The sequence below is a fragment of the Sarcophilus harrisii genome, chromosome 3 (genome assembly GCF_902635505.1).
Source record: "Sarcophilus harrisii chromosome 3, mSarHar1.11, whole genome shotgun sequence".
Lineage (NCBI taxonomy): Eukaryota > Metazoa > Chordata > Mammalia > Dasyuromorphia > Dasyuridae > Sarcophilus > Sarcophilus harrisii.
In genome coordinates, this window is record NC_045428.1 from 573,164,358 (window position 1) to 573,177,485 (window position 13,128).

The window sequence follows — 13,128 nt, forward strand, 5'->3', positions numbered from 1 at the left end:
CTGCAGCCTTTCCCTCACAACCACCCCGGGAAGCAATGATGCAAATACCGTTATCTGAATTTTGCAAAGAAGCGATTTCCACCAGGTGGCAATACTAATATAAAAGTCTGAGGCTGGATTTGAACTCAGGGCTCCAGACTCCCACATCCCTGCTCTTGGCCCTAGGAGGCTTCTCACATACTAACTCCTTCCTGGAGGCCCACAGATGGCTCGTTTCTGCTTATGTGGGGCACAGGGGGTGGGGGAGACAGGAAGGAATCTATCGGAGGGGACAAGGGGGCCAAGAAGCACCATTTTGGGTCAAATCCCCCAGGGATGGCTCAGGAGCTGCAGCCGGTGGATTCTGGGGGCTCTAGGATTCAATTGGAAGTTGGCCCACTGGCCCTTACTACCTGTATGTCCAACTCGGGACCCTTCCATCCCCAAAGGGGTCTCTCCCTGGTCCCAGCTGAAAGGGCCCTAAAAGTGAGATGAACGGGCGGTGAGCTGGTGCAGTGGATGGAGCAGCCCCGGAGTTCAATCTGACCTCAGGCACTCCTTACCATCAGTTGTGTGACCCTGGGTGAGTCAATTAACCCCAGTTGCCTCATAAAAAAACAAACAAAAGTGACATGGAAATGACCCTCCCACCCAGCACGGGGAACCGCTGTGCTGCGGTCACTGACAGATCAGGCCAGAGGGCAGAGAGAAAGAGGCAGGAAGCAGCCGCCTCGGTCCCGGCGTCCTGGACAACTCCTCTCCTGCACTGACCAACCAGCTCCCAGGCCTGGATCTCTCTTTCCACGGCTCCTCCACAGCCTCACAGACTCATCCCCACTGCTCTCTGGGCAGCTGCGGGTTGATAAGGATCCATTTTGGTCTCTTTCTACTAGTAACAAGATCCGAAGCTCTGAAGGAAGCCCAGAAATCAGACCAGCCACCAGCTCCAGACTTCTGATTTTTCTTTCTTTCTTTTTAAATAGCTTTTTATTTACAAGACATACACATGGGTAATTTTTCGGCATTGACCCTTGCAAAACCTTCTGTTTTCCCCTCCTTCCCCCCACTCCCTCCCCTAGATGGCAAGTAGTCCCATACATGTTAAATATGTTAAAGTATATGTTAAATATGTTAACTATGATATATGTATACATGTCCATACAGTTATTTTGTGGCACAAGAAAAATTGGACTTAGAAATAAGGTAAAAAATAACCTGAGAAGGAAATAAAAAATGCAAGGGGACAAAAACAGAGGCATTGGGAATGCTATATGGTGGTCCACACTCATTTCCCAGAGTTCTTTCACTGGGTGTAGCTGGTTCTATTCATTATTGAACAAATGGAACTGATTTGGTTCATCTCATTGCTGAAGAGCGACACGTCCATCAGAATTGATCATCATATAGTGTGGTGTTCTTGTTCTTTTTTATAATATATGATGGTTCTCTGGGAGCAGGTTTCTTGGGGAGCTTTTCTGGAGGTAGCCTTAGTTTCAGTTCAAATCAATAATCACCTCAAATACAGCCAGGAGTTAAAATCCAATCTTTTATTGTCTCTTCCAAAATAGCCCGGTTAGTTTTCTTAGAGGCCTCTCTCCTTCCTTGGTTCCAAGAGCTCTTGCAGCTTGTCTGCCAGCTTCAGTCTCCCTCTGAATCTTGGTTCTCCTCTTCTGAATCCTTTGTTCTGCCGGACTGCAATCTCTAGCTTGTCAATGGGATTATGGGAGGGGTGAATTCACAAAGTTACAAAGTTAACTTTGTGTATCTCCCCTACTTGTGAACTCCAATGTGTGAGCTCTTATGTAAACTCTCTTAAAGGTATGAGCTCCAAAGGTGTGAACCATAAGCATTGTTTCTATCAATTCCATTGAGTTAACACTAGGATTCTAACAATACAATATTGTTGTTGAAGTATATAATGATCTCCTGGTCCTGCTCATTTCACTCAGCATCAGTTCGTGCAAGTCTCTCCAGGGCTTTCTGAAATCATCCTGCTGGTCATTTCTTACCAAACAATAATATTCCATAATATTCATAGACCACAATTTACCCAACCATTCTCCAATTGATGGGCATCCACTCAGTTTCTAGTTCTGGCCACTACAAACAGGGCTGCCACAAACATTCGTGCACATAAATGTCCCTTTCCCTTCTTTAGTATTTCTTTGGGATATAAGCCCAGTAGTAACACTGCTGGATCAAAGGGTATGTATGGTTTGATAACTTTTTGAGCATAGTTCCAAATCGCTCTCCAGAATGGCTGGATGTGTTCACAATTCCACCAACAATGTATCAGTGTCCCAATTTTCCCACATCCCCTCCAACATTCCGCATTATCTTTTCCTGTCATTCTAGCCAATCTGACAGGTGTGTAGTGGTATCTCAGAGTTATCTTAATTTGCATTTCTCTGATCAATAATGATTTGGAACATCTTTTCATATGACTAGAAATAATTTCAATTTCTTCATCTGAAAATTGTCTGTTCATATCCTTTGACCATTTATCAATTGGAGAATGGTTTGATTTCTTATAAATTAGAGTCAGTTCTCTATATATTTTGGAGATGAGGACTTTATCAGAACTTTTAACTGTAAAAATATTTTCCCAGTTTATTGCTTCCCTTCTAATCTTATTTGCATTAGTTTTGTTTGTACAAAAACTGTTTAACTTGATATAATCAAAATTTTCTATTTTGTGATCAATAATGATCTCTAGTTCTTCTTTGATCACAAATTCCTTCCTCCTCCACAGGTCTGAGAGGTAAACTATCCTATGTTCTTCTAATTTATTTATAAACTCAATCTTGATGCTTAGATCATAAATCCATTTTGACCTTATCTTGGTATAGGGTGTTAAGTGTGGGTCAATGCCTAGTTTCTGCTGTACTAATTTCTAATTTTCCCAGCAGTTTTTGTCAAACAGTGAGTTCTTATCCCCAGATTAGAGTCTCTGGGTTTGTCAAACACCAGATTGCTACAGTCATTAACTATTTTGTCCTGTGAACCTAACCTATTTCACTGATCAGCATGTCTATTTCTTAGCCAATACCAGATAGTTTTGGTGACTGCGGCTTTATAATATAGTTTTAGAGCAGGTACAGCTAGGCCACCTTCATTTGATTTTCTTCTCATTAATTCCCTTGAAATTCTCAGCCTTTTGTTCTTCCATATGAATTTTGTTGTTATTTTCTCTAGGTCATTAAAATAGTTTTTTGGGAGTCTGACTGGTATAAGTGCGAAATAGATAGATTAGTTTAGGTAGTATTTAGACTTCTGATTTCTTAAGGAAATAAGGATGGGGGCAGAGATCCTACCAGGAGAAGGCTGAACAGTCCGGGGTGCATCCAAAGGAAGAGGAGGGGGCCCTGTTTGACTTAGCTCTGGCTGGATCACACCCAGAGAAACCCCTTGAGTTCTGGGGCCGTGACTTAGATGGACACCGATTGTCCAGACAAGGGCAGCCAGGTTGGCGAATGACACTGAGGGCCTGCCAGGGGACCGGCTGAGGAACTGGGGGTGTGGACACCGCAGGAGGCTCGGTGGGGACGGGGTGGCTGTCCAGTGAATGGGAGGCTAGTCTACTTCTCTACTTCCTGAAGGCAGGGCTGGGAAATTGGAAAGAGGTAAATGTTGGCCGGATGTCCAAAAGTAGAATCACTCAACCCATCGTTCAACAAGCATTTACTAAGGGTCTATGAGGCAGGCACTGTCTTTGGCACAGCAGGGCAAAACTAAAATGAACTTGGCACAAAAAACTTAGACTTTGATGGAGAGCCCGGCAAGGTGAAATAGGTACAGAATAAACGGAAAGAAAATACATACAAGGTGATCCCCAAGGAAGTCAGGAGGGGGGTGGGGCACTGGCAGTTGGTCAGAGATCTTTAAGCAAAGGGAAAATGACTGTTTCTTGAGCATGTGTCAAAGGGAAGTCTCTTGGAGGCTGGGTTGACAACTCTTCCAAATCCCGAGGGACAAGTCTGCTGGTGGTGATCATTGCCTGTCGCTTCCCTCCTCCCATTCCCGTCATTTCCAGAACTTCCCAATCCCATTATGGACCCTAATTCTGGACTAAACTCCATGTGTCATGGTGACAGCTTCAAGATTCTGGTGGCTGCTCGGAGGACATTATTTTGTTTTTCTTTTTCTATTTTTCCAAAAACATGTAAAAATAGTTTTCAACATGCATTTTTGTAGCACTTTGTGTCAAACTTTTCTCTCCTTCCTTGCCTCCCCCTTCCCCAAGATGGCAATCTGATCCATGTGATTCAACATATTTCCATCTTTGTCACATTGTGCAAGAACCAAAAAAGGGAAAAAGAAACAAAAACCGGTGAAACGACTCTGCTTTGATCCACATTCAGTCTCCATTAATCTCTGGGCGACTTGTTTCTCCAAGGCCATTGGAATTGATGGGACGTCCTTTCGCATCTTCCTTGGGGCCTGCAGATCCCCACTCTGGTTCTGCTTGGGCAGGTTTGGGGTGGGGATAAGGAGGAGACAGTCAGAGTATTTGCATCTCACAGAGGAAGATGGGGTGAGGCAACCTGAGGGAGGAAAGGCTCCTTTGTCCCTCCCTTTCGGTCCTGGATCTGGAATCGGGAAGTTTTGTTGTCTGGTTGCCTCAGTTATGTCCACCTGGGGGTCTTCTTGGCAGAGATACTGGAGTGGTTGGCCATTTTCTTTTCTCAGTTCATTTTACAGATGAGGAAACTGAGGCAGACAAGGTAAGTGACTGGATAAGGATCACAGAGGGTGTCTAAAAATAAATTTGAACTGAGGAAGGTATTTTCCCCAACTTTAAGTCCTTCACGCCTATCTGCTCCAGAGTCAGGAAAATGGCATTTAAATCCAGGCTTAGGCCCTCACTAGCTTTTTGAGTGGGGAGAAATCACTCAAATCATTTGCCTCATCTGTAAAATGGGGATAGTAGCCCATTCTTCCCAGGGATACTGGGCATTAAATGGGATCATTTCTGAACTTTCAAGTGCTTTATAAATACTGGAAATGGAATCTCCTCAGACCGGAGGAGTTTGGGAGGAGGAGTTGGAGAAACAGGAGCCATGAAGAGCAGTCACACAGCGGGAGGGGGAGGCGATGCATTCGGGGATCCCTGAACCTGACACCACCTACACAAAACTCGGCCCCCAAACCACCCGGGGGACCCGGAAAGCGCGCCACAGCCGAGGCTCATTTTTCCTGAGTCTCAATCCTCTCTATAAATGGAGCTAGTGTTACTTCCACAAGCAGTGAATCAATGGCTCAGGCAGGGCTAATAAGAGTCTGAGGCTGGATTTGCACTCGGGTCTCCCCACCTCTAGGGTCAGTGCTCTATCTGCTGAGCCACCCGGCGTCCCTTGGCGACACTGAAAGGGAAGCTGCTTGGGCCATCAGCAGCAGGACAAGCCCACCCCACGTGGGGACACCCTCCCCCCACTGCTGGGTGTGTCCTCTGGGCTCTGGAGGCAGAAGGAACAAAAGGATATAATTCCATGTGGCTACAACGTGCCCAATTGAAACGGCCCCCGAGCGTCAACATCCTCTCGTGGCAGTCTCGGCCCTCAGCATCGAGGTCGCCTGCAATTCTTCTCTAAAATAGAATATTCTCTGGGAGCAGGTTTCTTGGGGGACTTCTGGGAGCAGCCTTCATTTCAGTTCAGAGTAATAATCACCCCAAATGCAGCCAGGGGTTAAAGTCCAAATCCTTTATTTTCTCTTCCAAGTCTTGTCCTTCTTTGGGCCCGGTTAGCTTTCTTAGAGGCCCGTCTCTCTCCTTGGTTCCTGCTGCTAGTCCTTTCCTCTGCCAGCATCAGCCTCCAGCCAGCACAGGGGTGGAAGATGGAATGAATCTGTCTCCACTTCCGAGAGTGGGCTTGTCCTTTCTGACTTCTGAATGTCTCGGACTGAATCCTGGCTGAGGCTCCTCCTTATATATGCTCTCTTAAAGGTGCGAATCTTGTAGAACTCTATCTTATTAAAGTACTAAGTACACTAGTGAGATAGAGAACTGTTAAGTACCCTGCTAAATTAGGTAACTGACTTAGCACCTTATAAGAACCCTAACATCTCCCCCTTTCTTTTGTTTTAGGACATAGGTGGTTATGACCTCCCTGACTTCCCAAGGAGGTGAGAACCCCAAAAAAGTGATCACGCCTTCTCTGATTGCTCAAAAAAGGAATGAAAACACCATAAAAAGAAGGTGGTCATGCCTCCCTGACATCTCAGGAAGGGAGATGAAAACATCAGAGGAAATGAGAAATCAAATCAGATTAGCGGGTTTCTAAAGGGGCTCATTTGAAACAGGTAGATATAAATCAATCAATATGGGAGGTATTACAGATAATTACATAAGTTACATAAGCACATAGTAACACAGGCCAGTAGTGACATAACAAATAACATGAATCAACATAAGGATTTATACATGTCCATAAGTCCTAGAAATAGTCCAAAAGGAATCCATTGTCCATTAGTTCATGTGCCAGGAATCCAATGATTCCTGCTGGTTTTCAAGTCCTGCAACAGTCTTCTCTTGTGTTAGGGAATCCAATTTTTCCTGCAGATTTTGTTCTTAGGTCTTCTCCTTTGTTTCTAGGTTTTCCTCTTTTTCTGTCTCTCTCCAGGTGCTCGTTGGCACCCATCTGATTCCTTTTCCATCTGTTTCTTTCTCCATCTGTAGGAATGCAAGCAAACCCTTTCTCAAGCAGAGAACCTATCTAGTCCCTTCCATTCACTTTTGGGATTTCTCCTCATCACCTGGCAATTACATTAGAGCTGTTTGCACCGGACACTACCCTGTTGGGTTAAAAGGCCCGTATTCCATTGTTGGTGGAATTGTGAACATATCCAGCCATTCTGGAGAGCAATTTGGAACTATGCTCAAAAAGTTATCAAACTGTGCATACTCTTTGATCCAGCAGTGTTTCTACTGGGCTTATACCCCAAAGAGATACTAAAAAAGGGAAAGGGACCTGTATGTGCACGAATGTTTGTGGCAGCCTTGTTTGTAGTGGCTAGAAACTGGAAACTGAGTGGATGCCCATCAATTGGAGAATAGCTAAATAAATTGTGGTATATGAATATTATGGAATATTATTGTTCTGTAAGAAACGACCAACAGGATGATTTCAGAAAGGCCTGGAGAGACTTACACGAACTGATGCTGAGTGAAATGAGCAGGACCAGGAGATCATTATAGACTTAAACAATAAAACAATATGATGACCAATTCTGATGGACCTGGCCATCCTCAGCAATGAGATCAACCAAATCATTTCCAATGGAACAGTAATGAATTGAACCAGCTACGCCCAGCAAAAGAACTCTGGGAGATGACTAAGAACCATTACATTGAATTCCCAATCTCTATATTTTTGCCCACCTGCATTTTTAACTTCCTTCACAGGCTAATTGTACAATATTTCAGAGTCTGATTCTTTTTGTACAGCAAAATAATGGTTTGGTCATGTATACTTATTGTGTATCTAATTTATATTTTAATATATTTAACATCTACTGGTCATCCTGCCATTTGGGGAAGGGGGTGGGGGGAAGGAGGGGAAAAATTGGAACAAGAGGTTTGGCAATTGTTAATGCTGTAAAGTTACCCATACATATAACCTGTAAATAAAAGACTATTAAAAAAAAATAAAAATAAAAGGCCTGTATTCTCCCCAACTATAACCCCTTTCTGCTGTGTGATTACTTTTAGGCTGATTGATCACATAAGAGTCCTGACCTTCTAAAGACTCTCTGGGTGTAACCTCAGCTGCCATCATGCCCCATCTGTCTTTTGAATATCTTAGAGATGGGTTCTGCCTCTCATTTTCCTGGGTCAATCTACAGTCTGAGGCCCAGTGGAAGCCTCAGTTGCATTTTGGACATGGCATTTTAGGTCTTCTCTCTCTATCTCCATATCTACAATGAGCTCTCAGATGTCCTATTTTTCCACACGGAAAGCATCAACAAGCTTCTCTAGAATTCCCTTGCCAAGAGGGACCTTTCTTCCCATGTTCATCATAGTTTGGGTATAATAAGCATTTGTGCCCACTGTGGCACAGCATCTTATGATCTCCTCTAAAGGAGCATCTTTGTGTAGTCCCCATATAATTCTTCTGCAAACCTCATGGACATTTTCCTTAGCCAAATGTCTGGTCATTATTTCTGTAGTTGCATTTTCTCCAATGGTTCTTGTTACAGCTGTTTGCAAACGTCCCACAAAATCTGCAAAAGGTTCATTGGGACCTTGCTCTATTTTTGTGAAGGCTTTACCTCCATCTTTCTCTGGGAGGGAACCCCAGGCTTTTATTGCAGCAGTAGTAATTTGCTCATACACTCCTCTGGGGTAATTAGTCTGTGCTGAATTGTCTGCATGCTGACCTTCACCTGCTAGTTGGTCAAAAGTGATTTGTATGTTAACTCCTATTTGTCTATTTCGTTGGGCTTGAATCCTATATAATTCATGATACTCCAAAAGCCACAGCAAGTTTTGTCCACGTTCTAAACATGTCGGGGTTAAGATTTCATAAGCCAAATTCTCTAGTAACATCTTAACATAAGGTGATGTAGCCCCATAAAGAGTGCAATCTTTTTTCAAATGCTTAATTTTTTCCAGATCAAAAAGAGTGTATCTTCTCCTTTTTTGACCTGAAGAGTCAATCTCTTCAATCACAGGGTATATGTGTGTATTAAATCAGATACATCCTGTCCTTCTTTTTTTGCTTTAACGAGTGCTTTTTGTAATCTTGTCACAGGCTGCTTCATAGGTGATTTTGCCACTGTCTCTCCCCTTCCTCCTCTTTCCTCCACTCATGAAGAGTTAATTGAGGGAGGTAGGTCAGGGGATGGAGAATGATCTAATTTCTCCTGCTGCGAAGTATCACACTTAGAATTGTACTTAACTCCATTCTTATCTGATTCTTCTCCATCCTTTTCACCCAGTTTAGTTGGCACTTCCCCCTCCTGCTCTTTCTTCTTTTTCCTTATTCTAACACATATCATTTCTTGAAGCCAGTTGTATTAAATTGTATGCATTAAGTGTGTCTTTGGAAATTGAGTCCGGTCCATTTTCACTGTAGAATTGACATAGTTGCTCTCCTACTCATTTCCACTCATTTGGATCCAATTCTTTTTCCTCAGAGAACCAAGGAAATGTGTACTGTACAGTTTCTAAAAGTTCAATGATCTACTCCCAGGTTACAATTAAACCTTGATTTTTTATCAGTCTGACCAAGCTTTTGACACATTTTTCTTGAATTGGAAAAGCAGGTTGTTTTCTAAACATCTGTCCCATTTTAGCTACAATACGATTTTAGCCCTTTAACAAAGTTTCCTTGTTGCACTCACCCTAATTTCTGGATCGAGGAGACTTCCACTGAAATCAGGATCGTGTCTGTCCCATGTATGGGCGCCAAAATGTAATATTCTTCTCTAAAATATAATATTCTCTGGGAGCAGGTTTCTTGGGGGGCTTCTGAGAGCAGCCTTTGTTTCAGTTCAGAGTAATAATCACCCCAAATGCAGCCAGGAGTTAAAATCCAAATCCTTTATTTTCTCTTTCAAGTCTTGTCTTATTCCTTGGGCCCGCTTAGCTTTCTTAGAGGCCTGTCTCTCTCCTTGGTTCCTGCCGCTAGTCCTTTGCCTCTGCCAGCTTCAGCCTCTCTTCCTCCCAATGTCTCCAGCCAGCAGAGGTGGAAGTTGGAATGAATCTGTCTCCGCCTCCGAGAGTGGGCTTGTCCTTCTGGCCCTGAATGTTCCAGACTGAATCCTGGCTGAGGCTCCTCCTTATATGTGCTCTCTTAAAGGTACAAATCTTGTAGAACTCTATCTTATTAAAGTACTAAGTACACTAGTGAGCTAGAGAACTGTTAAGTACCCTGCTAAATTAGGTAACTGACTTAGCACCTTGTAAGACTCCTGACATCCAGCACGCCCCCTACCCGCCCCCCATTTCCCTCCTAGGTCACGGCGCCCTGAACCAGACGCTGTCGCTTTGAATGTGGTCCGAACGGGCCAGCGTGAGCATCCCTCCCTCATTCTGGAGCCCCCGTGGCCATGTGGAGAGCAAGTGGGGGGGGACAATCGCCTACTACTTAGGGGACCCGAGGGACCCCATCGACGCTCTCAAATGGAAGCTAGAAACGGTCAAGAGCGCTGCTTCCAAGGGCACGGGGTCAGTCTGGGACAGAGGGGAAACCTAGAGATGGCAGCACCCAGGACCTGGCCTGGCGTCTCCCACCTAGGCCTTCTCCAGGCCTCTGCCACCCTGCCCTCAGCCTCTCCCACCCAGGTCCCAGCCTGGCCTCTCCCACCCAGGCCCCCTCCTGGCCTCCCCCAACCCCGGCCTCTCCCACCGGGGCCAGTGAGAATAATGAGGCCCGAGGCCCTTCAGATCACCTCCCCTAGAGAACTGCCGAGCTGGAAGCAGACACCTCATGGACCCCCAGGGCCGGGCCAGAAGGGAGTCTGCGAGAGCCCCCAGGCCCCGCCAGGAGGGCGCAAACACGCCTTTCCCACATTTCTCCGCCTGCTGTTTCCGAATTCTTCCCCCTCCCAAAGCACCTGTGTGCACTCAGTGAGCAGTGGGTCTCTGGGTACACTCCCTACTCAGAACCCTTTCAAGGCCGGGGGGGAGGGGAGGGCACTGCCGGGCAACAGGGCTCCCCCTTTCTAACACTTTGGGGGTTTTCTGGTCTCAGCCCAAGGTTTTGTGAACATTAAAGGGAGCCGGGGGAAGGGAGAGGGAAGGAGACGCGCTCCTGGGGAGAGAGAAGGCATGCATCCTGGGCGGGTCTATGTACAGTCATGGGGAGCCCCAGAACGCCCCCGGGCCCTCCGGCCTTGCTTCTCTAAGTGGGCCGAGTCGGGCTGGCCCAAGGGCTAAATTGGCCTGCGGCCCGACCGCCTGGTCCAGATCCAGTTCTGCCCCTTAACTTGCCAGCCGTTAATCTGGCTCCTGTCAAACAAGGACTGGTCAGGCCTCAAGGTCCCCCCACCCTAAAACCCTATGGGCTGGCTCTGTGGGGTCAGTGAGACGCCATGCGTGCTGCCCCTGGCAGATCGCCCTCTTCGGGTGAGTTCTGACCCCAAACAAAACGATGAGGAGCCAGGATTAAATAGTGGTACCTCCTATTTATTACAATTATATACAGTCTTATCTTATATTCTGGAATCTATACATGATCACACAGACGAGCGTGGCTTCTTGGGAGCAGGGCGGGCTCGGGTGTTCCAGGCAGCGCTTGGCCACGGCTCCTGCGCAGGGAGGGATCGTGTGTCGCCGTTGGGCCCAGCGAGAACATGATGTGGCAGAAACGGGCGGTCACGCTTCTCCAGGAGGACAACAGGGGGTCGTCAGGGGGAGGGAGAGGCTGAGCAGGACAGCTCAGTGTGGGAAGGCCTTGGGGCTCCTGGGCACCCCCAAAGAAAAGGGGAGATGGAGCCGCCCCCGTCGGAGACGATGGGCATGCAGCTGGATGCCCGCTGTGCCCGATGGGCAGGAGGGTGGCGATGGAGAACCTTTTCCTCAGCCCTTCTTTCTCACTCACGGACTTGGGAGTCAGGTGAGGAAACCATCTGTCATCATGCCCAGTGGTGTCGGAGACCAGACACAGCCAAGGACGGGGGTCACCGTGGAGCCCCTTGACCCCAGACCCGCACCACACAGATCTCAAAGGCTAGACTGGTTTTAGGGACAAAGTGTGGGTGATGGGAGCGTGGGGTAGGGACAAAGCTGAGACTGAGGCAGGGCTCAGAAAAGCCGAGACTCAGGAAGACCCACCAAGGCCCCGGCTGGACCCAGTAAAAGACCTGGGAGGGTGGTCCCGAGGGGCCAAAGCGGGGCAAGACAGGCGGCCTCGCTGCCTGGCAGCACCCGGGGAAGTCAGCACACCAAGCACACTGAGGCCACTCCATCCCCGCAGCTCCCAGGGAGCACTCCAGGAAAGAGGAAGGGGCTGTAGAGGGGCAGGTGGCAGGGAGGAGGCCCAGGCGGTCCTAGTCGATCTCGTTCTCATTGCTGGCCCCCTCGGGTCTCCGCAGCTTCTCCACCTGCTCGTTGATCTGCCCGTCTCCCCCTCTCCTGTCCTCAGTCTGGACCGCCAGGCAGTCTTCCTCATCCACATGGCTCACATCCTCCTCCTCTTCCTCCTCTTCCTCCTCCTCCTCCTCCTCCTCCTCCTCTTTGTCCTCTCGCTTCTCCTCCTCCCCCTGCACCTCCATGCGCACCTGGCCCTTCACGTCGATCACCACCTCCCCCTCCTCCTCCGGGCCCAGCAGGTGGTAATTGACCTTGGAGCCCTCGGGGCTGTGGTTCTCCTTGACAGGGGACGAGGAGGCCGACTCGTTGCTGACGGGGGAGATGTCGCTGCTGCTGTTGTGGTTGGCCACCGTTGGGTTGGAGGGCGATGAGGACTTGACTGAGATCTGCCAGGAGGGGATCTTGGGCGCGGAAGGGGACGGGGGGAACTGCCTCCTGGGGGTACGACAAGGCCAGGGCAGGTCAGAGGGCACCTCCGCCTGGGTCTCCCTCCCCTCCGTCTGTCCGACACGCACACACACACAGACACCAGACACACTGCACACATATACAGGTGCCTCCCCCCGCTCCCCTGGACTGGCCGCTGACAAGGGTCTCCCGTTTCCCTGGAGCGAGCGCCTCCATGATTCACCAGCGCCTTCAAAGCCCCAAGTTCTATGGCGAGCTTTCTTGGCCCTGGCCCCCGCTGCCTCCTCTTCCTTCTGCCCTGGCTGCCCCCCTTCCCTAGCCGGGAGCCCCGTCCCCTTGCAGGCTCCTGCTGAGCTTCACCTTTTCTGGGCAGACAAGGAGGTGACCAGTGTGGAAGGCTGGCCGGGAAGCTCACTCCCTCCCTAAAGCCACCCTCCGCTTTTCCAAAGACCACTGTCAGGGAAGGTCAATAGCGCCTACTGAAAATACGGGCCCTAGGAGAGAAGGAGAAAAGGGCTATGGGAGACGCTCGGGGATCGCGAGCTCGGGGGCGCAGCCCTCTTGATCGGCCCCTGCTAAGACACGGGGACCCTCTAGGTGCGGAGGGGCCCCGCGAGAGAGCAAGCCTCGCGGGCCGGGCCAGCGTGTGGGGAGGCGTCGGGACGACAGCCTGGACCGGTCCTCCCTCTCCCTTGGGAGACGCGGAG

General features: G+C 48.3%; 1 protein-coding gene across 2 annotated transcripts in view; it reads right to left on the minus strand.

Moving 5' to 3' along the window:
• Positions 1–11,086: 11,086 nt before the first annotated feature.
• Positions 11,087–13,128, minus strand: part of PEX14 (peroxisomal biogenesis factor 14) — a 137,527-nt gene continuing 135,485 nt past the window's right edge. For both annotated transcript variants that reach the window (XM_031962878.1, XM_031962877.1), the window contains exon 9: positions 11,087–12,448. In XM_031962878.1, the coding sequence (XP_031818738.1) occupies positions 11,971–12,448 (478 nt within the window). In that variant the 3' untranslated portion in view covers positions 11,087–11,970. The remainder of the gene's footprint in view (positions 12,449–13,128) is intronic.